Below are 27,948 nucleotides of genomic sequence, written 5' to 3' on the forward strand. Positions count from 1 at the left end.
CCAACTCAAGTGACTGTATGAAAGGAATTTATTTCATTTGGGCACAGAAATCCAGATTCATCTTATCTGTTCTAGAAAGTTTCCTGCAGTTCCATTTTTTGGTACTGGCACAGGGTCCCAGTTATTTTCAGCCTATCAGGTAATGTATCTATGTACTGATGCAACTGTTCTCCTGTAGGCCAGTGCAAAATGTTCTGGCCCAGGCTCAGCAAAGTACTTCATCTGTTTTATATGAGTAGTCCCACCAAAGTCTCTGGGTCTACTCATATTTACAGTAGAGGATGTGCTGAACTTTGCTGGATCAAGGCCAAAGTGCTAAGCAGGGGTCCCTTTAATTTTTTTCACCTGGGGCAGAAAAAAAATTGTGATGTATACCAGGCATATGTGGACATGCACCACCAATAGCAAGATATACTGCCGGCTGTGGGCACTCTGCTAATCAGCTGGGCAGCATCTGAATTTCTCTGATGTGGTCACACAAGTGCTAAGATAACAGGAAAATCTGGTGCTAAGCACCTTGCAGGATTCAGCTCTACATGTACACCCAGTTAATTGATTAATAGTTTATGCAATGTGTCTTGGCCAATGTACTGATACACTGGGGGGCTTGGGAAATTGAGTCAAATGCAGGATTCCAGAATATATTAATTAAAAGAATAACATTGAATCTGGATTCTACTAGCAGATTCGACATCATACCTGTGGAACTTCCTTTTTTTGTTGTTGTTATGTTGTTGTTGAGGAACGTTGCTCTCTGTTAAATCAGTGGAAGCTAAAATTCAGTAAGAATGTTGTTCCTATGGTGTGTTGGGGTAATAGGATGTTATTTGGGCTGGTGGTTCTGTAAAATCACATTACCTCTTTTGTGAGCTGACTTAAAACCAGCTGCGGTTCAAAGGAGTGAGTGACAGAGTAAAAATATACTGTTGCAGTTATTTTTTTCCAAAGATGTGGCAAAAAGAACAGGGAAGTAATAAACAGGGGAATTAGAGGTACTACAAGAGAGAGAAGACGACATTTAGAATAACATTGGCTCATAAAAGTTATTCATAGGGAAGAAAATGGAAGCTGCAGGAAATGCATATGCATTGCTGGCAAATCAGCAGGCCATGTAGCTTGTGTATGAGCCTTAAAGGCTTGTCAAGAGGCACTGCAATTGGAATCAGGACAATTTGCTTGTGTGTGGGTATGTAATAAATTGTAAAAAGGGATAATAGAGTAGGCCAGCATTTCCCAGACTGTGTTCCATGGGACACTGGTGTTCCATGGCAAAAATTTGATGCTAGTGATTATTTTTCCTTCTAAAATATTAAACATGAAATGTATGTGTCTAAAATACTAACAATCTAGATAGTATTTACATTGTTGGTGTACTCTTTTGGATGAACCAGAGAGATTTATTACAAACTGGCAGATTTAACGTCATTTTTATCATCCCCATCTACAAATTTGGAAATCAACTGTAATATTTTGTTCAGTTTAACTTCTTCATTTTTGAAATATTAATAAACCTTTTGTTTTAGTTATTAAGGGGTTGGCTACCAGCACAGTTTTGGGGTAGGGTAGGAAGTACCTCTTTACCTATGGTATGTGACTGGAACTGGAAGAACGTAACATACGTGAAATCCATTTTTAATAATTATTTATCACAAAAGTCTGATTTGTCTGTGTAGAGCATGAGGGTTCTAGAGGGCCTGAAGGAGACTGTCTGTGAGTTTATAATGAAGCCACATTTTTTACTGGCTTGGTGAAATCTTACAATAAAAAATACTGCCCCTCTGTGTCTGTGTGTGAGAGAGAGGAGAGAGAGACATGTTCATTACTTTTTACTTGGTCCATTGGTGTGAAATACAGTATACCTAATTTTGGCTGAATTCTCTTTAAGCTCTCTGGTGAGTGTAATACACAAAGCAAGCTAGGTACTTTGCTGATGAGTGTCATTCTGTCCTAAAAACCTTGCTATCTTAAGCTTCAGCTATCCTACAAGATAAAATCAAATTTATTTATATCGATATTCTAATTCTCTAATTTATAAATTCAGTTTTGACCATTCTCACTTCCACCTTGCTCCCCACAAAGTTGAGTCATTGCTGCTGCAACCAAATTGGCTAACGGTGACTATTGTAGTAGTGCATAGTGGGAAGTGAGCACTATTTCCTCATCCTTATAGCATTCTGGGTATGCTCCCTGGTCTTGACATCATCTTCCCCCATTGCATTTTCCCCATTCTCCTCTCGGTCTCTGAAATTTATGTCGATCCATTGGAAATAATGCAGAGACCCTCAAAATTAGAAGAAAGAAATTTTCGTTTCTCCCCACATTATATTGCCAACACAGGTGCAGCGACTGCATTCTCAACTGTCCATCCACTTGCCCCACTTCCCATCATTGCCTGCATGTAATCCCTGAAATGAATGCAGGGGCACGGACTGTTTTTTTAAAGTGAGAAGGAAGAGGATACGAAAGTGTAAGAAAAAAAGAATTTTTGGTTTTCCCTTTCACTGTATTGGTTTTGGGGAGAGTCTTTGGCTTTCCCGTGCATTATAAGGCTTCTGTGCAATGACTGTGCTCTCAGCTGGCCATCCACTGAGTATCCCACCTCCCTTGATTGCATGCATGTGATCCCTGAAAGTAATACAGGGGTCAGGGCTGTATTTGAAAGTCAGAAGAAAGAGGATAGAAAAGTGTAGGAAGAAAGAATTTTTGGGTTCCCTGTTCATTATGTTGGTATTGGAAAGGGTATTTGGCTTTCCAGTGCCCTCTAAGCCTTCCATGCAATTACTATGTTCTCAACTGGTCACCCACTGAGTATCCCACCTACCATCAGTGAACTCTGGTAAAAAAGCATGGGTCCGAACAGTTTTGTAAAGTGAGAAGAAAGATGATAGAAAAGTCTAGGAAAAAAGAATTTTTGGTTTCCCGTGCCATTACATTGCCCACATGGATGCAACACCTGTGTTCTCAACTGGCCATCCACTGAGTGTCCCCCCTCCCATCATTGCATGGTTGTGATCCCTGACAATAATGCAGGGGCCTGGAGAAGAAATAGCATAGAAAATTGAAGAAGAAAGAGGATAGAAAAGTGAAGGAAAAAAGAATTTTTGGTTTCCCCCCAGCAGCAGCAAGCCCCAGTATGGGCGAAGCGGGGCTTCAGTGCAGGGCCAGTTGAAGAGGTCCTTCCCCCGACAGCAGCCAGGCCTTTGGCCACCAGGGGAGACCTTTTCCCCAGCAGCAGCAAGCCCTGGTATAGGCCAAGTGGGGCGGGGGGTCAGTAATTGGGGGTCCAGTTGATGTGATCCTTCCCCACGGCAGCAGCAAAGCACCGAATTTCTTAGCCACCAGGGCAGACTTTACCCTGGGTGGCAGCAAGGCCTGGTATAGGCAAAGGAGAGGGGGGTCAGTAGTTGAACGGCCAATTGAGGTGGTCCTTCCCCAGAGCAACAGCAAAGCTCCTGGTGTCTTAACTGCCGGGGGAGACTTCCCCATGGCAGCAGCAAAACCCAGAATATCTTCCCTGCCCTTGGAGCCCTAAACATGTGACTGGCGGCATGATCTGCACCAAATGGCAAGCAAATCATTTTATTGGGTTGGGTTGGGGTCTACCCACGTGATGTGGCTGAGGGTGGGAAAGGCTCAGACTGCGTGGTGCCTATGGGGGAGGGAATGGGGTTCACACACAAATGTAAACCGCTGAGAAGAAGTTTCTCGGCGTCTTATACAAGCATGACCCCCAGCACAGCCTAGCTGACACATGGTACGGCGGGGCAGGAGCTGGGGCTAGGCAGTGTATAAAAAAATAGCATGTGTACAGACAGAGCCATGGACTCCCTGCAGGAGCCATTTCAATGGGTAGATGCATACACCCTGCTAACAGAATGGAAAGAAAGAAGACATTTCTTAGGCTGTCATACAAACATGAGCCCACAGCTAAAGGCTCACTGCTCCTGCTTGGAAATTCAGTCTTCCTGTTACTGGAGAGCAGAAGCCAGAATGGAGCACTGAGAGGGGCATTGTGGGTTATATACAGGACAGCTCTGGAGGCTAGAAAATTCGCTTCTAAGATGTGGTGCTTCCGCACTTGTATTTAATCGAACTTCTGAATTTGAGCTTGACTCTACAGCCGTCAGGTAACTGCAGTTTTGTAAACTCAAGATTAGTGCACTGAAAATCAGGCTAATGGTCTTTTCGGTGAAGACAGTCAAGTGGTAAAATCGAGCTAAATGAATTAAATTCGATATTATCTTGTAGTGTAGATGCAGCCTTAATAGAGTGCGGAAGAATGGTTAGAGAAATGGGAGGGCTGAAGGATTACTATTTCAGTACTGAAGTTTGCCTAGCTTTTGCAATTATATTACAATGATTAATTGTAGCAAAACATAAAGTAAACTAATTCTGTCTTTCCATAGGCTTGTCTTGTTGCATTTAAAACCTTTACTTAATCTCGAAAGTGCTTTCCTATGTGTAATCCTTTCCTCCCATCACTATCTTGAGTCTCATCTTTTTGCTTTCAAGTGATGAATATTTTGCCTGCACCCAGCTGCTTCCATAGAGTTCATTCCTGCAATTCCAGCTGTTTTTGGAGGGGCTGAAGGGAGACACCGCTGCTGCTGCTAATTTCATCACTCCATTCCATTTGGATGCCTCATAATGGAATATATATTATTTCTGAGACAAACCTGGATTTTCTGAAATATAAATGGGGGTTCAGAGAGATGTTAATGGCTAACTGATTAACATGTAGGGGCTGGGGCAGCCCCCTAACCACTGTGAGCAGGGGGTTTCTCCAGCCCTGCTGGGCCGCCCTGGGCAGGGGTGCTCCAACCTGACCAGAGAAGTCCCTGTCTCCGGTGGCTGTGGCACAGTGTTGGGGAGGCACCTGAGCAGGCCACTCAAGCCCAGCTGAGGTGGAGCTCCCCCCCAACTGCCATGGACGGAGGCTGCTCTGTCCAGCTGGAATGTCCCTGCCCATATGCACCTGGGATTGGGACAGCTCTGGCTTCACTGAAGTGCCATCCATGGCAAGCACTGTGGTCAAGGAAGCTCCAAGTGGGATGTACACCAGCTTGTGCTTCAGGATCTGGCCACTCAATTACAGGAACAAACCTTTTTTGGTTGTCTGGTACATACAAAACAAGTGGTAGCACTAGCTTTCCAGAGATTGCAGTATTCATCCACTGATGTAATCATCAGCCTTGTTCAGCTCTTGTAGTTGAAATGATACTAATGTCAAGCTAAGATCAAATAGTCTAGCTTCTGTTAAAATTTGTCCATTAAGAATATTTTGGAATGCAGAGTGTTAATGTGTAGGAGCAAAAAAAAAAAAATCTTTCTGTTCATGTGTATTCTGGTTAGAGGAGTAATCGTGCTATTGTTTCACAGAAATGGTAACTGAATGTGATTTTGTGTGGGAGTACATTTGGCTGTGGGTGACAGTTTATATGTATACTTGCTTTTCTAAAGAGGAAAAAAGTTTAACTTCAATTTGTACTGTGCATGAGCTGTTCTCCAAGTTAATTGCAATATTCTTATATCTTAATTGAATAGTTTTTTGAGAGGAATTTTCAGCAGTGGGACATGGGCTAACTCTCCAGGCATGGAGGAAAGAAAGGCTCTCTAATTGGGTGGTGTGGTGTTAAACACTAATTAGGTTCTGATTGTGCAGTTACCAACACTTTGCCATTCTCAAGTGTATTAAAATATTAAATGACTATGAAAAGTAGTACTTTCAAATTGCCAGGCTCTCCTCAATAATTGGCCAATCTGACTTTCTATGTAAATAGATATTAAAAAGACAACTGGCATCAACTATTCTGATCAGCTGGTGAGGACAGAACACAAAGTAATAGATTCTACTGATGACAATACAACTCAGCCTGCCTGACTGAGCTAACCTCGTTATCCCCAGCCTTGCTCTTGCCTATTTATACCTGGCCTTGCAGATTTCCAGGACCAGCATCTGAAGAAGTGAGTTAACTCACGAAAGCTCATGCTCTAAACTTCTCTGTTAGTCTATAAGGTGCCACAGGACCCTTCGTTGCTGCTACAGATCCAGACTAACACGGCTACCCCTCTGATACTTGACAAAGTAATAGATTGAGGCTGTAGCAGAAGCAATTTAACTTAAAAATTCACTAAAGAATATTGTAAAATTCTTGTTGGAGATATTCAGAGAAAGTGAAAATACTTATTTACAGGGATAGTAGAAACAGTAAAATTAAGCCTGCTATAATACAGGGGTTTAGACTAGAGGAACCTGAGACCTTGATCCTGCATTAGTGTCTGCTAGCGTACATGGGCACTTACATCCCTGCCATATTTCAGTGAGTTCAGGAACACCTCCTACATTGTTAGGAGATGCCACTTCTACCACCTCTTCACCTTGGGTGACATTTCTGTAACCTCAGCCCTCTCTCCCACCCAACATCTTCACTTCCTTCACCTGCGCCTTCCAGCACCTCTGCCCTTCTTGTGCGATTATTCCTAACAGCTTGCTCTTCACCCTTCCCTTCACTTGTTTTCATGGCCTCTCTATGAAAGAGCACCGTGATTCACAAACTTTTCATGTCTTGCTTTTCCACTGCTGGATCTCATAGAGAAAATGGATCCGTTGGTGTCACTGATTCTGCAACTGTCCTCTCTTGGAGGACTCTTTTTTCCCTCATGCTTCCTGTCCTGGATCACACTGTGGTGAGAGTGCAGGGCTTCTGCTCTCTCTTTCCCACTGCTTCCAACACTTCCTTCTTCCCCCCTCCAACTCCTTCTCCTTTTGAGCAACAGTACATCCAACTTTTGTCTTCTCTCTTCCTCCATGTTCTGTCATCTACTGTGAATCCACTTCCTCCACATCAACCTTTCTCTCTGGCTCCGACTCCAGGCACTATCTTCTTATTCCTCATAATTTCCTATACTTAATCCTCAGTCTCTTTGGCTTCTATGTTCATGACCCATCTATTTTTTAGATGCACATTTCCTCACTCTAGCCTCTACATTTGACCTGCAGCTCTTGTTCATCTTTTCAATTCACCAAAAAAGGCTGTTGACGTTACGTGGTCTTCACCAAGCACCGCACAAAGAATCATAGAAAATTAGTATAAGATGAGACCTTAGGAGGTCATCTGGTCCAACCCTCTGCTCAAAGCAGGACCATTACCAACTAAATAATTCCAAGCCAGGGCTTTGTCAAGCCTGCCCTTAAAAACCTCTGAGAATAGAGATTTCACCACCTCCCTACGGAACCCATTTCAGTTCTTCACCACCCTCCTAGTGAAATAGTTTTTCCTAATTCCCAACTTAGACCTCCCCCACTGAAACTTTAGACCATTGCAGCTTGTTCTGTCATTTGCCACCGAGAACAACCTAGCTCTACCCTCTTTGGCATCCCCCTTCAGGTAGTTGAAGGTTGCTATGAAATTTCCCTTCACTCTTCTCTTCTGCCAACTGAATAGGAACAGTTCCCTCAGCCTCTCTTCATATGCTCCAGCTCCCGAATCATTTTTGTTGCCCTCTGCTGCAGTCTCTCCAGTTTGTCCACATCCTTTCCATAGTGGGGGTGGGGGGCAAAAACTGGACATAATACTCCAAGTGACCTCACCAGTGCTGAATAGATGGGAAGAATAACTTTCCTTAATCTGCTGCCCATGCTCTTATTAATGCAGCCTAATATGATGTTAGCCTTCTTGGCTACAGGGTGCACTGTTGAATCACATCTAATTTCTTGTCTACTTTAATCCCCAGTCTCTTTGTGCAGAACTGTGCTTAGCTGGTCAGTTCCCAGCCTGCAGCAGTGCATGGGATTTTTCCGTCCTACGTGCAGGACTGTACACTTCTCCTTGTTTTACCTCATCAGATTACTTTTGACTCAATCCTCCAGTTTGTCTGGGTCACTCAAACCCTATCCTCCAGCATATCTGTCTCTTCCCCCAGCTTAGTGTTGTCTTCAGACTTACTGAGATTGCAGTCCATCCCACCATCCAGATGATTAATGAATAAGTAGAACAAAACTGGCCCCATGACACCTGAGGTACTCCACTTGATAATGGCTGTTAGCTAGACATCAAGCCATTGATCTCAATTATCTAGCCAGCTTTCTGCCCACTTAACAGTTAATTTGTCCAATCCATACTACTATAACTTGCTGGCAAGACTATTGTGTGAGACCATATTAAAGACTTTGGTAAAGTCAAGATGTATCATGTCAACTGCTTTCCTCATTTCCACGGAAGCACCGATCTCACCATAGAAGGCAGTTAAGTTGGTCAGATATGACTTGGGCTCTGTGAATCCATATTGACTGTCCCTGGTCACCTCTCTCTCCCTAAGGTGTTTCAAAATGGATTCCTTGAGGACCTACTCCATGATTATTTCCAGGGACTTAATGAGGCTGACTGGTCTGTAGTCCCCCAGATCCCCTTCCTTCCCTCTTTTAAAAGATGGGCACCAAATTTCCCTTTTTCCAGGTGTCTGGGACCTCCCCCAATCGGCCTGAGTTTTCAAAGGTAAGGGCCATTATTTCTGCAATCACACTGGTCAACTCTCTCAGCACCCTTGGATACATTATATCCAGCCCCATGGATTTGTGCATGCCCAGTTTTTCTACATAGACCTTGACGTGTTCTTTTGCTGTTGAGGGCTGCTCATCTCTTCCAAATACTCTGGTCTGTGAGAGAAAAAAAAAAGAGCATTGATAGTCATCTTTTTCCACCTCACCCGGCACCAGATTGCCTTTCCCATTCAGTAACCTGTGTCTACGTGTGCCCCTTCCTTTTGAAAGGGTCATGTTAATGAGCACATTCAAAATATGCTAGTGGTTCATTAGCATAATGGTGGCCGCGGCGATTCGAAAGTGCAGCTTTTTGAATCATGCACCACCCATGGAGATGGGACCTTCCAAAAGGGCCCCCCCCCCAGTTTTCGAAAGCCCTTCTTCTGATCACCAGATTCTTTGCAGCACCTCATTAGCATCTTTCGAACCCGCTCGTTAACATGCCCCTTTCAAAAGGAAGGGGCACGTGTAGACCCAGCCTAAGGTTCCCATACTTTCCTTGACCATATTCATGTTGCTAACTTACCTGTAGAAACCCTTCTTGTTATCCTTCACATCACTTGCTAGCTACACCTCCAGTTACGTTTTGGTCATTCTGATTACACCCCAGCACGCTCAAGCGATGTTTTTATATTCCTCCCTAGTCGTATGTCCAAGTGTTTGCTTCTTGTAAGTTTCCTTTTCTGTGTTTAAGCTCACCAAAGATTTCTCTGTAAAGCAAAGGAAGTCCCCTGCTGTATGTGCTTTTCTTTCTGTACATTGTGCTAGTTTGTTCCTGTGCCCTCAATAAATCATCTTTAAAATATAGTCTGCTGTCCTGGATCCCTTTCCCTCTCATATTAGACTTCCAGGGGATCCTGACTGTCATTTCCCCTGGATATCTGTTTTATATCTACGGGTATCTGCATCCGTGGATGTCAGTGTGGATATCCCCATTTCATTTTTGCAGACACAAATGTGTATACAGATTTTGTATCTGTGCAGGGCTCTGCCCTGAGGGAGTTCTCTCTCCCAGAGCCCCCGTCTCTTATCATCATCTGGTCTCTTTTGGCATCACTCATTAGCACCCTCACCGATTTCCTTTGAAACAGGACTGTATTAATGCAAATTAGGAGCCTTTTAGGTCCAACCCCAGTGTCCACAAGGGGTGTTAAAGCACAGCACTCTGTTGCTTGTTGCTAATCAAAATTATTTGGTCCAAAATGTGGTACATCTCATTTGTAGTATGAGTAGCTTACTGTCTGCTCCATGACAACTCGATGTATTTAAATCCTGCTAAAATGTTTGTCAGGTCTTCATTGCTTTTTTTTTTTTTTTTTTTCCAAAAGTGATTTCTGCAAAACTTAAATATATTCAGATTGAAAATGTTATTTGCCCTCCCACATTTAAAAGTGAATCGTGTCTTTTGCAGGTAAGAATGCAGATGCTTCGTTGATGTCTACGTATAGTTGTTAGATATTCATTTGGCTATATTAATAAGAATACCTTGCCAATACACACGGCCACTGTAAGGAAAGTGCTCGCTGATTAACCTGATGATTATATCCTGGGTCTGGGCCACATGAAACTTTAAGAATAGGTTAGTTATGTTGGTCTTTTTTCCTTCTCTTACCCTGCCCGCCACAAAAACAAGTTGATCCTCTTTAATCCGGAACTGTCTCATGTGGCAAACTCCATAATCTGCCATGATTTAGTTAGCCAGATGACCACATTTCGTGGGTGTGCCCAAGTTTCCTGTGGTCCAATAAAGTTTTTTTCCACCCACCTGTCCTGGTTCTCAGTGTTCTGTGCTGTTATTTAGCTGTAAGTTACCCCTAAATGTCTTCTAAGCGACCAGAAAGCTGTTGAAGTGTTGGTAATGTGCTAGAAAGTATTGACCTCCTATCATCTGGTAAACTCACTCGTCCAGCACAGATAGGGTGGGTCCTAAGGGTTCTGGATGAAAGGAGTTCAACTTGTAGTATTAGAAGTTTCATGATTTAGAATTTCTCACACCAGTATATCTTCCAAAAATTGATCTTGTGCACTCTGCACTATTGGAAAAAAAAACATTTAAGAAAAGTAAGGACTTAAAATATGATCAACAATTTTTAAATTATTTGTACTACAGTAAAAACTAAATGTTCCATCTGTAAGGGGAGTAAGGCTTTACAGCAGCATACTTTTTATTTCATGTGCACAAAAATATTCTTCCTCTTTGCTTTCTTCTTCCCTGTGTTCCCTAGTCTCTGTATCCACTAGGATTTTTGTCCCTCATATCCCTACCCTCTACCTTTCTGTGCTTTCTCATTTTTTTTAGTAGCACCTTATATGTTTTGCACAATGATCACATGTGTACAATAATCCAGAGTGCTGTAATGTGTAACAGTCTCACTTTTCCTCTTCATTCTTGGTCTTCTATGTCTCCAGTTCCATGGGTGAAGATTCAACTCACCTTTCCTCTTCTCTAAACTTTGCCTACTCCGTTTAGAATGCTACAACATATGATGATTCAACACAGCATGTTGTGAATAGTTGAGCTCCTGCTCCCCTTTCCCATAGAGGAATGAGAGGTATAGGTGCTGTCTCCACTAAGGAAGTGATTTTAAGTGGAGTGAAATGTTCCCTTGATTAGATTTTTTTTTTGTGAGTGGGAGGAGTTTCTGTGGTAGAAAGGAAATAAGATTTTATCAAGTAAAAATAAGAATAAAATGAGGAAAGAGGAAGATAGAGAGTTGGGTCAGAAGAAAAGGATGCCAGCCAGCCATGATTGTAGTAGGGTATAGCACAAAAGGACATTAAGAAGAGGAGAATAAAATCCATTTTGGGGGATTTCAGTAAAAGTAAGGTGAAGATCTAGAGGTATAGATCTTTGCTACTCAGAATTTCGTTCTTGTTCTACGATCTCCGTTTACATAAATCCTTTCACCATATTTGGGACACTGAAATGGCATTTTCTCTGTACATTTTTCAGTATGATAAATCTTCAAAAAGCTGTTTCCCAATACATATTTTGCTTAGTGACTGAATGTGCTTCTGCTTTCTCTTTTCAGGATTGTACAGTATATGAAACAGAGAATAAAATTCTTCATGTGGTGAGTAGTCATTGGATTTTTTATAAACACATCTTTGCTGCATTTCACCTATGATTTAAACTTTTCTTTTCCTAGTGGTAGTATCTGTAGCAGTGGTGAACTAGTATGGGCACAGCAGATCATTTTTTAATAACAGGTATGTGAGGAATAATTTGCAGATAAGTAGGTATGCCTGAAAATAGGACACGATCTAAATATCCCTCTGTTTTGGTGAAGCTTAGGTCTCAGTCCTAGCTATGATTTGGTCCCAGCACTACTGATCACAGGCAACAGACATTAAAAGGTGGCTATGGTCACAGAACTGACTATGTAGAAGTGACATTTGACTCAACAAATCTGCTCTCTAAGCATAAAGGACACATCTGTTTACTACAATGGAAAAGTTTAAAGTTTAACTGAAGAACAGCCTTACTGGGTCAGATCAAGGGTCTACCTAGCATTTTCCTGTCTTCTGAAAGTGTCCAAAGCCACATACCCCAGAGGGAATGAACAGAACAGGTAATCATCAAGAGATCCATCCCTTGTTACCCATTCACAGATTCTGTTGAACAGAGGCTAGGGATGCCATTCCTACACATCTTGGTTAATACCTATTGATGGACTATCCTTTGTGAATATATCTCTTTTTTAAACCTTGTTAAAATTCTGGCTTTCACAGCATCCTCTGGCAGGAATTTCAACAGGTTGAATGTACATTGTGTGAAGAAGCGTCTCCTTTTGTTTCTTTTAACTCTGTTGATTCTAATTCCATTTGGTAACCCCTAGTTCAAAAAAAAAGTAGTTCAGTAGTGCTTTAAAGACTAACAAAATAATTTATTAGGTGATGAGCTTTCGTGGGACAGACCCACTTCTTCAGATCATAGCCATGTCACCTATTACCTGAAGAAGTGGGTCTGTCCCATGAAAGCTCATCACCTAATAAATTATTTTGTTAGTCTTTAAAGTGCTACTGAACTGCTTTTTTCTTTTGATAGAATATAGACTAACACAGCTATCTCTCTGTTACTAGTTGTTATAGTGTAAGAAGGAAAAATAAGACTTCCTTATTTACTTAGTCTATATCCATCATAATTTTATAGACCTCAATCATATACCCTCTTAGTCTTCTTTTATCCAAGATGAAAAGTTCCAGTTTTATTAATCTCTCGTCATATGGCAGTGGTTCCATACCCCTTATAGTACTTATTGCCATTTTCTGAAACTTTTCCAATTCCAAAATATCTTTTTTGAGATGGTATGACCACATCTGTACAGGGTATTCAAGATGCGGTTGTACCATGTATTTATATAGAGGCAGTATGATGTTTTGTCTTATCTACTTAATGATTCCCAACATTGTTCTCTCTTTTGACAGCCACTGCACAGAGTGCATGTTCTCAGAGAACTATTCACAAGGTTCTAAGATGCCACGATTTTTCTCTGAAGTGATAACTAACTTAGACTCCATCATTTTATATGTGTATGTGGGATGATGTTTTCCAGTATGCATTACTTTGTACTTACTGACATTGAATTTCACCTGTCGTTTTGTTGCCCAGTGTAAGGGAACAAGAAGGAGGCCGGGAAAAGCAGGGGTTAAACAGAGCCTCTTTGCCCAATTAGCCCCACCCGGTTCACTTGCAGCCAGTGTCAGTCATGGAGGCAGTATAAAAGAGAAGATAACCCAGCTCAGGACTGACCAGCCAAGAGGCAGGAGCTGGCTCTGGCACATGCAGCACCTGAGTCAGAGCTGCTACCAGGTCGGCCGCTGGAGGAAGGAGCCTCCAAACCCTTTCCCAGGTGCGGGGGGGAGAACCCCAGAAAACCAACCCCCTACAGAGGAGAAGCTAGACTCTTGGGGCAATGCCCCAAACTAAGACTACAAGCTTTAGGGGTGGGCTGCAGACCTATACCCCAGGCCTCTAGGCTCTGCATGGAGCCTAGCCATTACTCCCTGCCATCGGGGGAACCACTTACACCCAGTTACACAGTTTTGTGAGATCCCTTTTTAGCTTTTGCAGTCTGCGTGGACTTAACTGTTTTCTGCAAATTTTGTCACCTCATTATTTGCTCATTTTTTTGCAGCTCATTTTATGTATATGTTGAATAGGACTGGTCTCAGTACAGAACCCTGGGGCACACCACCATTTAACTCCATCCTTTTTGAAAACCCGCCATTTATTCTTTCCCTTTGTTTCTTATCTTTTAACCAGTTATTGATCCATGAGAGGACCTTCTCTTTTATCTCATGACAGCTTAATTTGTTTAAGAGCCCAGAGTGAGGGATCTTTAAAAAGCCCATGGTGAGGCTTTCCAAAACTCTAAGTACACTGTATTGAGTGAGTCCCCATTGTCCACATGCTTGTTGACCCACTCAAAGAAATCTAGTAGATTGGTGAGGCGTGATTTCCCTTTACGAAAAAACATATTAACTCTTTCCCAATAAATTGTGTTTATATATGTGTCTGACAATGTTGTTCCTTGCTATAGTTCAGACAGTTTGCTTGGTAATGAAGTCTGCCTTCCTAGGCCATAATTGCCAGGCTTATCTATGGAGCTCTTTTAAAAAACTTACATCACATTAGCTATCCTCCAACCATCTGGTACAGAAATTTATTAAATGATAAGTTACGAACTACATTTAGTAATTTTACAATTTCACATTTGAGTTCCTTAAAAACTCTTGGGTGAATGCCATCTGGTACTGGTAACTTACTACTGTTTACTTTATCAATTTGTTCCGAGTCCCCTCTGAAACCTTAGTTTAGGTCAGTTCCTCAGATTTATCACTTATAAAGAATAGCTCAGGGTTGGGAATCTTCCTTGCATCCTCAGCCATGAAGCTCATTTAGTTTCTCTGCAATAGACTTTATCATCCTTGAATGCTCTTCTAGTATCTCAGTTGTTGAGTGGTCGCACTTGTTAAATAGGCTTCCTGCTCCTGATGTTCGTACTACTTTTTGCTCCTGTTACCACTGCAGACCCAATAGAACTATAAGAGAATGAACCCCCTTCCTCCTGGCTCATATATCATCATGTTTATGAAGTTCCACTTACATAATCTTTATTGCTGTGATGATGTATTAGCCAAAATAAACTCAGCTGGACTTTTAAAATGTTGGAAGGGCTCCTCTGATGAGTCAAAAATGGGAGCAAAGTTCTGGAAATTATTGAGGTAATGAACATTAAACTTGAATAATATAAGATAATTAATGGCCTGTCAGACTGTGACTGTGTTGTGGTAGATACAGTATTCAGTTAACACTGGCCATGTTCCTAAACTAAGCCACAAATGATTCTATTCCTGAAAGCAAATAATGACATGGTTTCACTTAAAACATTCTTTTTATTTTGCTGGTTGGATAGATGTTGATATCTGTACTTAATGCTACTTAAGTACTCAATAAAATTGCCTTTATTTCTGCCTCATTGAATATGAGACTTTACAAAAGAGTTTCTAAAACTATTTTTTTTTAAAATGCTGTCATATGTAATGCCTGGCAAGTGGAATTCTCTAGGTTGCTGACATTTTTTATATTACAATAACTACAGAACAAAAAAGTCTCCTTGAATTCTTCAGTTGCACTGATATTCTTCCCCTCTGGAAGAAAAAATATTAGCATTTGTACTAAGCCTGACTTTGTCATCTATGACTGACTGATCTCTACAAGCTTTAAATAATGAAGTTTTTAAGGGTGCAGCTTTGGCACAAAGTTGAAATGCTGCACACGGGAACTGTTTTTTCTTCAAGTGCTTGTTCATGTCCACTGCACTGTCATTGTTTGCATGCCCCAAGCATATTTGTTGGATTATTTTCCCTTAGTATGGTATCCTTCAGATCTGCTACAGTGCTCTCTGGTGCCACACACTCATAAATTTGATATGCAAGGCCCGGCTGATCCATATCCCTTTAGTTCTTTTTTACCACCTGTGATAGTTGCTGGAACTTCCCTCGCTGCTAAAACAGTTTCTCCCACTGTTCCCCCTCCCCGCCCCCAGCTATTGTAATTTAAGTAGCTTACTACTTAGTAGTTTTAGTAGTTTATTGAGTTTGAAAAGAATTCCAGGAATGAGTGGAAAAAATTAGATGGTTTTAAGGTTACATAGAGGAAAGAAGAGACAAATATGGAAAATTAATTCTTTCTGTCATACAGGGACTTGGGGACATTCAATGAAATTGAAAGGCAATAGATCTACAAATGATGAAGTACCAATTAACCTGTGGAACTCATGACCACTATATGTAATTCCCACCAATGTTTTAGATAGGGATTTAAAAAAGGAATAATGAGAACATCCACAGCTTCACTAAATAGGATGAAAATAGGTAGGCTACAGAAATCTTTATGCTTATGGCATAAACCAACCATTTTCTGATTACTTAGACCTTCTCTGGAGCATTTAGGATTGGCCATAGTCAGACACTAGATATTGGAACAGATGGGATTGATATCTGTGTTCAGTTTTGGATGATTCCAAAAAGCCTAGCCCAAGTTAAATATCACTATAGACGGAAACAAAATGTGAATGACAAAAATAGAATACTGTAGTTGTACACAGTTACAAAATTATTTGTATCCTTTAGCACGGTGTGTGGCTATGCAGCTGCAGTGACATTCATTAGTTATTTATTTTGGCTAGGAAATCCAATATTTAGTTAGCATAAGACGTCAATTGTTGGGAAGTCATGGAAGGGTCGGCTGATGGTTTTCCTGCTAATGAATAATGTTGGCCTATATTTGCTTTAATGTGACAAATATTAAAGCTGCTCTAGTTCTGACAACGAGTCATTTTTGAGATCCCAGTGGATATTCTTAGTTCCTCACCTCCTTGACTGTGAGATGACAGCTTAGGCTGTTGTGTGGGCAGAGTGCTCAGCTGCACATGTCTCTACTTGGATATGTTCTCACTTACATTATAAATGTTAGATTGCAATCTAATAACTTATTTTATTGATAGTAAGTGTTTAATATCGCACTAATTTTAAGTGATATATACCAACAAACCTCATCTATACTAGCAGTGATGTGTAGGAAGCATGTAGCTTCATTGCTTAGTGAAAAGCTGGCTGCATCTATGCTGCAATAAGTAACGACATGCAGCAATGGAAGGCCCTGGCAGGGGAAAGCCAACTGGAAAGTCTCCAGGAGTTCCTTGCTGCTGGAGTTGTTACTGTGGTGAAGAGAGGCTCTGGCAGAGTCAAAGCAGTGGGGAAAGGATCTGACTGCTCCCTGTTCTCCTTAGCAACCTAGTGTCTCACTGTCTCCCCTGATAGGGCTTTCTCCTGCTATCATAGTCTTTCTGACAGCTCCCTATGGCAGGGAAAGGCTCCAGCAGTGGAGTGCTGTCACAGCATTTCTCTGCTGCTTCCCCACTGCTGTCACCTTGCACTGTAGGGGAAAATGGCTGTGGCAGCAGGAATGCATGATTAGATGATATTGCTAAATATGGCAATGCATGCATGGGAAGTACTGCTTTCAGAGGAGGAGAGTCTCATAGGGTGTACGCTCCAAGTTTCTGGTATACCTGTACACGTCTCACCTACGGAGTGCCTCATGATCTACCCTGCTGTTTATACTTAGGTGAGTGGTTGTGTGCGGTGTATATATTCTGTGTGCTGCTGTTAGTGTAGCCATAGCTTCTGTGAGCACCACAAAGCACAGAATTTGTTTCCGTTAACAAGAATTTAATCTATTTATGTTCCATTTAATAAATTGTACTTTAAAATAGTAGAGCAAAAAACATTTTTAACTTGAATCAGACTTATGGAAAACACACAATTACTAGCTAGGTTTTCCTCCTCCTTAGCTGTTCATCCTTATTGATTTCAGATTCCTCAGAATAGGTTTTGCAAGCTTGCCTTTTTTGCCTAGAAAGCCATACTTATTAATAAATTGGATCATCAGCAGGAACACTAGAAATTAAATAATTGATAAGAATGGGACTTGAAGTCCAGTGGATCAACAAATACACAAGTGTTATTTAACAGTTTTAGTTACTATCTAAAATAACTGAATATCTGTTGTATTATGTTGATCTATTCCTAGTCAATATATAAAGCCTTTATATAATAATGATTAATTTGAGACATACTGTTATATAATGAAGCCTCCATAAACTATTAATATGGAAACCTGTTATAGAGCTATGTAAAGATGGTGTTCTGGCAGTTGTGTTCCTGGTTGTGTAAAGTCTGACCACAAAATATTTTTACTGAAATACCAGAAGTGGAGACTTTTTAAATGTTCCCATCTTAATCATGTAATGCTGTATGTGATTGGAGCATCCAGTTCAGGCGCAGCCAATAATTTTAATTGCTGGGGGAATATTCCCAGATTTTGGTAAGTGGTTAAGGACTGCACTTTTCTGTGGAGGGGGGTGCAGGGTCTGGGACAGAGATTGGATGCAGAAGGGAGCTTGGGGAGGGGACTGGAGTACAGGAGAGGATTCTGACCTAGGGGAGGGGTCTGGAAGGGAGTTGTGACCTGGGGAAGGAGGAGAGGGGAATTTAGAGGGTTTGGGTGGTGACCTGGGGCCAGGGATCAGAGTTTAGGAGGTGGTGCAGGTCTGGGAGGAAGTTGTGACCTGGGGGTAAGAGGAAGATGCAGAGGCTTGGAAAGCAGAGAAGGAGGGGGTGGTGACCTGGGGCAGGGAGGCACATAGAGCAGCCAGACACTTTGAGCAGCATAGGGTCTTAACAGGGTGGGCTGCAGCCAGATTCAAAGGTTTGACAGCTGGATTCGGCCTTTAAGTCTCATCTTGCCCATCCTTGGTCTAGTTCATTTAGGCTATGACTACACTGCAGTCCGCTTTTGGAAGCGGAATGCAAATGAGCGAGATTGGAAATGCAGATGAGGCACAGATTTGAATATCTCATGCCTCATTTGCATATTATCTTGTGATCTTGCTTCTGGAAGAGCCTTTTCCAGAAGCAAAAGCAGCCAAGTTTGGTGGGATTCCTTTGAAAACAAACCCCATTTTTGAAAGACCCCTGCTTCCGGAAACAAAAGCAAGCTTGTGTGAGAATATGCAAATGAGGTGTGAGATATTTAAATCCACATGTCATCTGCATTTTCAATATCACCCATTTGCATTCTGCTTCCGAAAGTGGACTGCAGTGTAGACATAGCCTAAATGATACTATAAACATTAAAAACAAAGCAAACTGGATTGGTCATAGAAAGGAGACTTTGAGCTACAGTTTACTTAGCAGGTATTTTCTACAGTTTTTTTGTTTTTGTTATATATATATATATATATATATATATATATATATATATATATATATATATATATATATATAAAATAGTCATTCATTTGCCATTGAGAGGGAACAAAAGGAATTCTCCTGTGGAATTTAACTTTGTGAACATGGAGAAATATTTAAAGCTTAGTTTGTTGGATAGAAAACTATTACAATATATAGGTTGTAATTACAATAAAATTCATATTTAGGATGTTTAAAACAAACTAGCTAGTTTAGAACCAAATTTTAAAATTTGTAATACTTAAACACATCGAAAAATGAACTAATAAAAGGACAGGATTTTAATACTTTTGTTTTGATCTTGTGAGTACTATAGTAATGTCAAATCTCTACTATTCGCTATATTTGATTTTCTAATACAGATTTGTACAACTAAAATGAAGTAACTTGTGGAACTCATAGTAATGGGCAGCTGAGTATTTTCCTGACATGGTTGGAAACCAGAGATGGTGCTTAGCCAATTGTATGTCAATTATCCCTTGCACTTCATTTAAAGAATATTGATGAGCACCAGAGGGTGTGGAACTGGAGCGTGGCACAATCCAATGATCCCCAGATAACTACTACAAAGGGATGTGTCTTAGCCATCATACGTTAGGATAGTTTTGTGGCTTTTCTAACTTGTGTTTGAGCCGCCAATAAAAGGAAGATGTAAAGGTAGCTTAGTCACTTTCACAGCTTCTTCCCCTTGGCTCACCTCTCTGTTTCCCTGAGAGGGAACCTGGCTTGAATGAATGGAATCCTTAATCTGCAATTACAGTAGCTAGTGATTAGTAACTAGTTTTCTTAATTCTGGTCTCACCACATGAATACTTTTTTGCAAATACCGTGAAAGCTGTTATCTGGTGCTTGGATAACTGGCACATTCAGTTGACTGGCATGCCCAGCCGTGGCCAGTGGAGTGCGCCGGTTGGCGCGAGTGAAGCAGGACCTGTGGCCCCAGCTCAAATATCTGGCACATTTTGTTATTGAGATGCTGGAGGATAAAGCCTGTGCTGTGTAACGAGTGACGTGCAAATATTACGTTATTATTGTAGCTATTCTCATATTGCACTTAGAGCATACACTTCATCTTTCAGCACTGAAGTGCATCAGTTGTTTCCGTCTACACCAGTGGTCTCCAGCCTTTTTATTCCCAAGATCATTTTCTGAATTTAAGGGCAACCCAAAACCTGCTCTGTCCCTTCCCCAAGATGGCACCCCTTCCCTGAAACTCCACACCACTCACTCCATCACCCCCTCTCTGTCATTTGCTCTCCTCCACACTCACTTGTTTTCACCAGCCTGGGACAGGTGTTAGTGATTTGGGAGGAGGTGGGGTTCTGGGCTCAGGTTGAGGGGGTTGCAGATTGAGGGCGTGCTCTGGGCTGAGCCTGGGGCAAGGATTGGGGTGAAGGGGCGGGTGCAGGATGTTGGCTGTGAGAGGGGGCATAGGGCTGAGGCTTTGGGTGCAAGAGGAGTAGGGGGTGTACGGGGTGCTGGTTCTGAGAGATGGGTCTGTCCTGGGGCAGTACCTGGGGTGCAGGAGGAGGTGAGGGGTGATAGCCAATGTTCCCTATAAGCTGAGCTCCAGGACATCCGCCCAAGAGAGGTTCAGGTGCTGCCCAGATGGTTAGCAGAGCACCCAGTCATGCTCAGTGGACACCATGTGTTTCTATTGGTGATGCACATCTGCACGTCTTGGTGCACAGAACAAAATTCCACATAGGGATAAAAAATAGAGGGCACACAGGTGCTGACTCTGGGAGAGGGGTCGGGGTGGGGAAGGGGGTTAGGGTGCCAGAGGGGATTTGGAGTGCTGGCTCTTGGAAGGGGCTGGGGGTTGGCATATAGCATCTTGCTGGGTGGTGCTTACAGTGAGGCAGCTCCTGGTCAGTGGTGCAGTGAGGCTAAGGCAGGCCCCCACCTTCCCTGGCCCTCTACCAACCTGGCTTCTTCTGGGAATGGGGCCCAAGCAGCCATGGAGCCTGCTGATTACTGCTGACTGGGAGACTTCTCAGGACTGGCCAGTCTATCACAATCAACCAGTTAGTGACCATGGCTGTAGACTTTCCTAGTTAAGCAACAAGGGCAGAGTATTTCCTTAAGTGCTTACTCCTGTCCATTCAAGGGAGGTGTGTGCGCTTGCCACATGCACCGGTGCTGGAACATTTCCTCTCATTCAGTATCCGTGGGGGAACCAGCTCTAGCTCCTTTGGAGTGGCCATGCACGTGCCACACTGTATGGAATTCTGCTCGGTCCCCTCCGCCCTCAGTTCCTTTTTGCCGCCAGTGACAGTGCTTGGAACTGCTTATCCCAGCCTGGGTTGTAATATTTAGTGTTAAGCTTCCCTTATTCAGTTGTAAATAGTTATCCGTGTTATTTTTAATAGTTGTACTTTGTAGTCAGTCTCTGTCAGGGGCGTAGGCCAGGGATGGGCCATACCCTGTTCCCTTGGCTTTAAAGTATGTGCTAGCTGCCTCAGGCCTAACCCAGTCAGCCAGTTAGGCCCACATTTCTAAGAGGTGACAGGTTGGTAGATCCTTTTGTCCCCTGACAATAAAAAACAAGATCATCTAACTACAACGCTCTGCTCATGGAGTCCACCCTTGCTCCCCAAGACCAGTGCTTGGGCTTGGCACTGAATACCCGTGTCTCAATTCAGTGTGCTCACCTGCTGCTGTCCAGCTGGCACCAGACATCTTCGGTGGTCCTGGCCAACAGGGTCAGGAAGGCAGGCAAGAACAAATCCCCCGCTACTCCTAAGGACAAAGCTAAATGCACAGGGGAGCATGTTGGAGACTGTGTGCCTGACAAGGCACCAGCACAGGTGGAACAGGGTAGCCCTTCTCGTTCTCCATCACCCACCTTGAGCATCCAGGACCCCTCCATCCCGCAGGCATTTCAGGCAGCCCAGGACAATATTTTCATGATGGTGCCACTGGCTCTGGCAACAACTGGCCCTTGAGATAGAGGGAAGCCCTCATTTGCCCCTTGGTCACCAAGTGCCCAGTACTCTTCCACACAGGTGGATAGAAGAGTCCCTCCCTCCCCCTCCATAGCCCTGCACAGTCAGTGGGGAAGAGACCGTCACTGGAGATTAGGCATAGATCATTGGAGATGCCTCCCACCCCCGGCAATCATGGCATGCTGGAACTATTTGCTCCCTGCATGTGGGTTATTGCTTGAGGGACAAATACCCACTTGCATGGCACCTCTCCCCACACTGCCATTATTCACCAGCACCACACTTCTCAGGATGGGAGTGGAAGGATAATAGGTCCTATTCAACATCCCAGCACCATGCGTCCTCTTCTTGGCATTGGAATCAGAATCATAGAACACTAGGACTGGAAAGGACCTCAAAAGGTCATCGAGTCCAGCCCCCTGACCTTTCAGCAGGACCAAACACCATGTAGACCATCCCTGATAGGTGTCTATCTAACCTGCTCTTAAATATCTCCAGTGATGAAGATTCCACAACCTCCCTAGGTAACTTATTCCAGTGTTTAACCACCCTGAGAGTTAGGAAGTTTTTCCTAATGTCCAACCTAAACCTCCCTTGCTGCAGTTTAAGCCCATTTCTCCTTGTCCTTTCTTCAGAGGCCAAGGAGAACAATTTTTCTCCATCTTCTTTGAAATCCTCTTTGAGGTACTTTTAAGCCACTATCATGTCCCCTCTAAGTCTTCTCTTTTCTAGACTAAGCAAGCCCAGATCTTTCAGTCTTCCCTCATAGCTGATGTTCTCTAGACCTTCAGTCATTCTTGTTGCTCATCTCTGAATCATCACCAATTTTTCCACATCTTTCTTGAAATGTGGTGCCCAGGATGGGACACAGTAGTCCAAATGAGGTCTAACCAGTGCTGAGTAGAGCAGAATGACTTCTCGTGTCTTGCTCACAACACTCCTGTTAATACATCCCAGAATCATGTTTGCTTTTTTTACAACAGCATCACACTGTTGACTCATATGTGGCTTGTGGTCCGCTATGACCCTCTAAATCCCTTTCTGCAGTACTCCTTCCCAGACAGTTGCTTCCCATTCTATATGTATGAAGCTGACTGTTTCTTCCTACGTGCAGTACTTTGCGTTTGTCCTTATTAAACTTCATCCTGTTTACCTCAGACCATTTCTCTAGTTTGTCCAAATTATTTTGAATTCTGACCCTATCTTTCAAAGCAGTTGCAACCCCTCCCACCTTGGTATCATCTGCAAACTTAGTAAGTGTACTCTCTATGCAAATGTCTACATCATTGGTGAAGATATTTGAATAGACCCAGTCCCCAAACAGATCCCTGCAGAACCCCACTTGTTATGTTCTTCTAGCATGACTTCAAATCATTAATAACTACTGTCTGAGAATGGTTATCCAGCCAGTTATGCACCCACCTTATAGTGGCCCCATCTAAGTCCTAACTGCTTAATTTATTGATAAAAAGATCATGCAAGACCGCATCAAATGCCTTACTGAAGTCCAGGTATACCACACCCACCTCTTCTCCCTTCTCCACAAGACTTGTTATCCTGTCAAAGAAAGCTATCAGATTAATCTGGCATAATTTGTTCTTTACATATCCATGCTGGCTGTTACCTATCACTTTATTTTCTTCCAGATGTTTGCAGATGAATTCCTTCATTATTTGCTCCGTTTTCTTTCCCGGCACAGAAGTTAAACTGACTGGTCTGTAGTTTCTTGGGTTGTTCTTTTTCCCCTTTCTATAGATGAGCACTATATTTGCCCTTTTCCAGTCTTCTAGAATGTCTCTTGACTTCCAGGACTTTTCAAAGACGATAGCTAAAGGCTCAGAAATCTCCTCTATCAGCGACTTAAGTATTCTAGGATGCATTTCATCATGCCCTCATGAATACAGACATCTAATTTTTCTAAGTAATTTTTAACTTGTTCTTTTTTTTATTTTATCCTCTAAACCTAACCTCCTCTTACTTACTTCAGTACTGTGTACTTGATTTGTCAGTTTGTTAGTCTTTGAAGTGCTACATTACTGCTGTTTTGTTTTGTTAGACTACAGACTAATACGGCTACCTCTCTGTTACTAGCCTCACTGAGTACTGGGCCCACCCTGTCCTTGGTCTTCCTCTTGCTTCTATTATATTTATAGAATGACTTTTTGTTACCCTTTATGTCTCTAGCTAGTTTGAGCTCGTTTTCTGTCTTGGCCTTTCTAATCTTGCCCCAAATATGTATATTGTTTGCTTATATTCATCTTTTGTAATTTCTCCAATTTCCACATTTTATATGACTCCTTTTTAATTTTGATATCATGAATGATCTTCTGGCTAAGCCAAGGCAGTCTTTTACTGTACTTTTTATCTGTCCTGTGCAGCAGTATAGCTTGCTTTTGAGCCCTTAATAATGTCCCTTTGAAAAACTGTCAACTCTTTTCAGTTGTTTTTTCTCTTAGTCTTGCTTCCCATGGGACCTTGCTTACCAGCTCCCTGAGTTTACCAAAATTTGCTTTCCTGAAATGCATTGTCTCTATGTTGTGGTTCTACCTGTCACTGTTTCTTAGAATCATGAACTCTATGATTTCATGGTCACTTTCTCCCAAACTACCTTCCACTTTCAAATTCTCAGCAAGTTCCTCCCTTTTTGTTAAAATCACATCTAGAACTGCTTCCCCCAGTAGCTTTTTTCTACTTTCTGAAATAAAAATATGTCATCCATGCAGTGCAAGAACTTTCTGGATAGTCTGTGCCTCACTGTGTTAGTTTCCCAACATATGTCTGCATAGCTGAAATCCCCCATCATCACAAATCCTGTGTTTTGGATGATTTTGTTATTTGTTTAGAAAAAGCCTCATCCACCTCTTCCACTTGCCTAGGTGGTCTTTAGTAGATGCCTGTCCTGACATCAACCTTGTTTTTTACCCCTTTTACCCTGACCCAGAAACTCTCAACATGTGTGTGTCTTACATCCTTCTCTACCTCAGTCCAGATGTGCACATTTTTAATAGAAAAGGCAACACCCCCTACTTGTCTACCCTGCCTATCCACCTGAGTAGGTTGCATCCTTCTATACCAATATTCCAATCGTGTGTACTATCTCACCAAGTTTCTGTGATACCAATTATGTCATAGCTGTGTTTATTTATTAGGATTTCAAGTTCTTCCTGCTTATTACCCATGCTTTCTGCAATTGTATATAGGCATCTAAGATACTGATTTGCTTTTGCCTCCCAGTTCTGCCAAGCCCCTCTTTTTTCTCTGCTATGATAGCCAATGATACCTCCCATTTCCAACCCATCTCCTGGGTCTCCAGGTTTTTTACTTGCCTGTTGGCTTTGGTCACCTGTCCCCGTCGAACCTCATTTAAAGCCCTCCTCACTAGGTTAGCCATGATCCAAATACAGCCTTCCCAATCCTCAAAAGGTGAATTCCTTCCCTGCTTAACAGTCCCCCTTGGAATAGCATCCCATGATCAAGGAAGCCAAAGCTCTCCTGGTGACACCATCCTCAGAGCCAGATATTTACCTCCAGGATGCTCCTGTCTCTGCCTGGGCCTCTACCTTTGACAGGAAGGATTGAGGACAACAACACCTGTGCTCTCAACTCCTTCACCCATACTCCAAGAGCCCTATAATCATACGTGATCTGCTCAAGGTTACACTTTGCAGTATCATTCGTGCCCGCGTGGATGAATAGCATGGGGTGGTAGTCAGTAGGCCAGATAATCCTCAACAGTGCTTCTGTAACGTCTTGAACATGGCCCCTTGCAGGCAGCATACCTCCCAGGATGAAATGTCACAGCAACAGATGGGTACCTCCATCTCTCTCAGAAGAGAATCCCCAAACCAGTGCAACCCTTCATTTCTTTCTCATAGTCGTGGCACCAGCCCTTCAAGCCTTGGGGCATACAAGGCTTCTCTGCTTCTGCTGGGGGGGTCCTTATCTCCTGTGTCTCCCATATCCAGAGCAGCATAATGGTTTCCCAGTACTACTGTTGGAGGATTGGGAGCAGGAGCAGAGCACTGCTTGCTGCCAGAAGTGACCAGCTGCCAGTGTCCTCCCTCAGCCATCTCCACCTCCACTGATGGTGTATCAGTCTTTTCTAGTGGGACAGCTACCTTGACCTCTGCTGTTTCTGCATGAATTCTGTCCAGGAATTGCTCATGGATTTGAATTCTCCTAAGCCTAAGCCATTGTTCCTGATCTCCCCCATGAAAGTCTTGAGACTCTCTTTGGTCCATTGACTGCCAGCATAGGAATGCTTCATGGTCTCTGAACCAGCCAACCATTGATACTAGAGTCTATTAGACCTGCTGTCCCTCCCTGGTCACCCCCCAGTGAAAGAGGAGACAGGGGATCAGCACCCAGCACCAGCAGAAGGGTAGTCAGCCCAAGCTTCCTCATCCTGATACCTGGACAAGACCATGTGGCACCCCTCTAGGGTCCCACAGGGTGACACAAGGGCCCACCAGGACTTTTTGAAAAGAGACTTCTGTGTTTGTCACAACGTCTCCTTGGAGGCTTGACACCTCGGGTGGCCAAGAATGCCATTTCAGACCACTTGTCATCTCACCATGAGTGGGTTCTTCATCTGGAGGTGGCCTCCACTCTCTTCTGAGAGTGGGGCACTCCCCATGTGGATTTAAACCAGGCAGAATGTGAAGTACCCCAGGCTCTGCTCAGGGTGGGTCTCAACTGAGATTCTCTTGCAGATGATTTCGTCCTCCTTTGGACAGAAGATCTCATGTATGTGTTTCCTCTGATTAGCAAGCACCTGCAGAAGATCAGGCAGGACATAGCACAAGTAATACTCATTGCACCATCATGGCTGTGCCAGCACTGGTATGGCACTTCCACGATTCTTACTGCAGCAACCGTGCTCTTTGCCAGTATGTACGGATCTATTGTCACAATAACTCAGCTGCCTTCTTCACCCAGACCTACTGCTGCTCCTTCTCACAGTACGGTTGCTCCATGGCTGAACCCTATGGAGTAAGGTTTCCCAAACTTGGGGGGGGGTATGAAGAAATTCCGGGGGAGGGGGCAGGAGGAGACCCAGCGCCCCCCATTATTCCTTCCCACCCAAAGAAAGATCCAGCCTTTGCTTCTGGGTCTCAGCCCCTGTCACTTTATGTGGGTGACCTGGTGCAGCCACTATAAAAATCAGGCAGCCAGCAAAGACCCACATGCAAAGGTGAGTCAGTAAGGGTTTGGGGGTGGGAGGAGGAGGATGGGGCTAGATGGGGTGCTGGGGGTGCCTGGCTCAGCTAAGGGGGATGGGAATGGGATAAGAGCTGGGGGTTGGTGGTGCCTCGCTTTGTGAGAAGAGAGAGGCTTGGGAAGGCAGCTCACGGGGCTTGGGCAGCTGACCAGCTTGCAAGATTTATGGGGCTTGGGCGGCCGACCCTGGCATCGCAAGGCTCAGGCGGCTCAAGCTGGTGGGTGGGCAGCTGGTTCCAGTTGTGCAGGGCTTGGGTGGCTCAGGCTGGTGGACAAGTGACTGGCCTGGGCACTGTGGGACTTAGACAGGCAGCTCAGGCAGCTGTCCCGCAGCTGGGGCAGGTGGCTGGTGGGTGGGCAGGTGGCTGGGCCCAGCAGTGTGGGGCTCGGACAGGTGACTCTGGAATCATAGGTCTCAGGGGTGCGGCAGCTGGCACGGGCAACTCTGGCAGCTAGCACAGGGCTCAGGCCTCTGGCCAGCTGGAGCTGCAGCAGGCACCCGCAAGGGGCCAAAGAAAACTATTTGTGCTTATTTTCAATATTAAATATCATTTTATATCAATTTTTTGTGTCTATTGTAAATTACAAATTGAATTTTTTGTTAAAAGGGAGGTTGGATGATGGTAAAGAAGAGGTGTTGGGGGTGTGAAGGTGTCTCAAAAATCAAAAGGATGGGGTGTGATGCCAAAAAGTTTGGGAACCACTGCTATGGAGCAATCTTGCTTGCTCGAGGGGAGGCAGGGTCTCTTGGAAAGCAGAAAGCCATCCACAAGGTCCACACACTTGGGAAAGTGGGCCTGATTTTTCGTCTGTGCCACTCAGGGAGGGATCAGCTCAATTGAGACACCCACTTACCCCCTCCCCCCGCCAATGCTCCTTGACTATCTTCTGCATCTGAAATGTGAAGGCTTTGCTTTG

The 27,948-nt window shown here is 43.3% G+C and overlaps 1 protein-coding gene across 8 annotated transcripts in view; it reads left to right on the forward strand.

Annotated features, from left to right (window-relative positions):
- Positions 1-27,948, forward strand: part of CNKSR2 (connector enhancer of kinase suppressor of Ras 2) — a 372,822-nt gene that overhangs the window by 134,490 nt on the left and 210,384 nt on the right. For all 8 annotated transcript variants that reach the window (XR_012645541.1, XM_074994112.1, XM_074994129.1 and 5 more), the window contains one exon: positions 11,575-11,616. Coding sequence is in view for 7 of the 8 variants with exons in the window: in XM_074994112.1 (XP_074850213.1) it covers positions 11,575-11,616 (42 nt within the window). In the remaining variant the exon portion in view is untranslated. The remainder of the gene's footprint in view (positions 1-11,574; positions 11,617-27,948) is intronic.

This window comes from Carettochelys insculpta, chromosome 1, assembly GCF_033958435.1.
Source record: "Carettochelys insculpta isolate YL-2023 chromosome 1, ASM3395843v1, whole genome shotgun sequence".
NCBI classification, from domain to species: Eukaryota; Metazoa; Chordata; order Testudines; family Carettochelyidae; genus Carettochelys; species Carettochelys insculpta.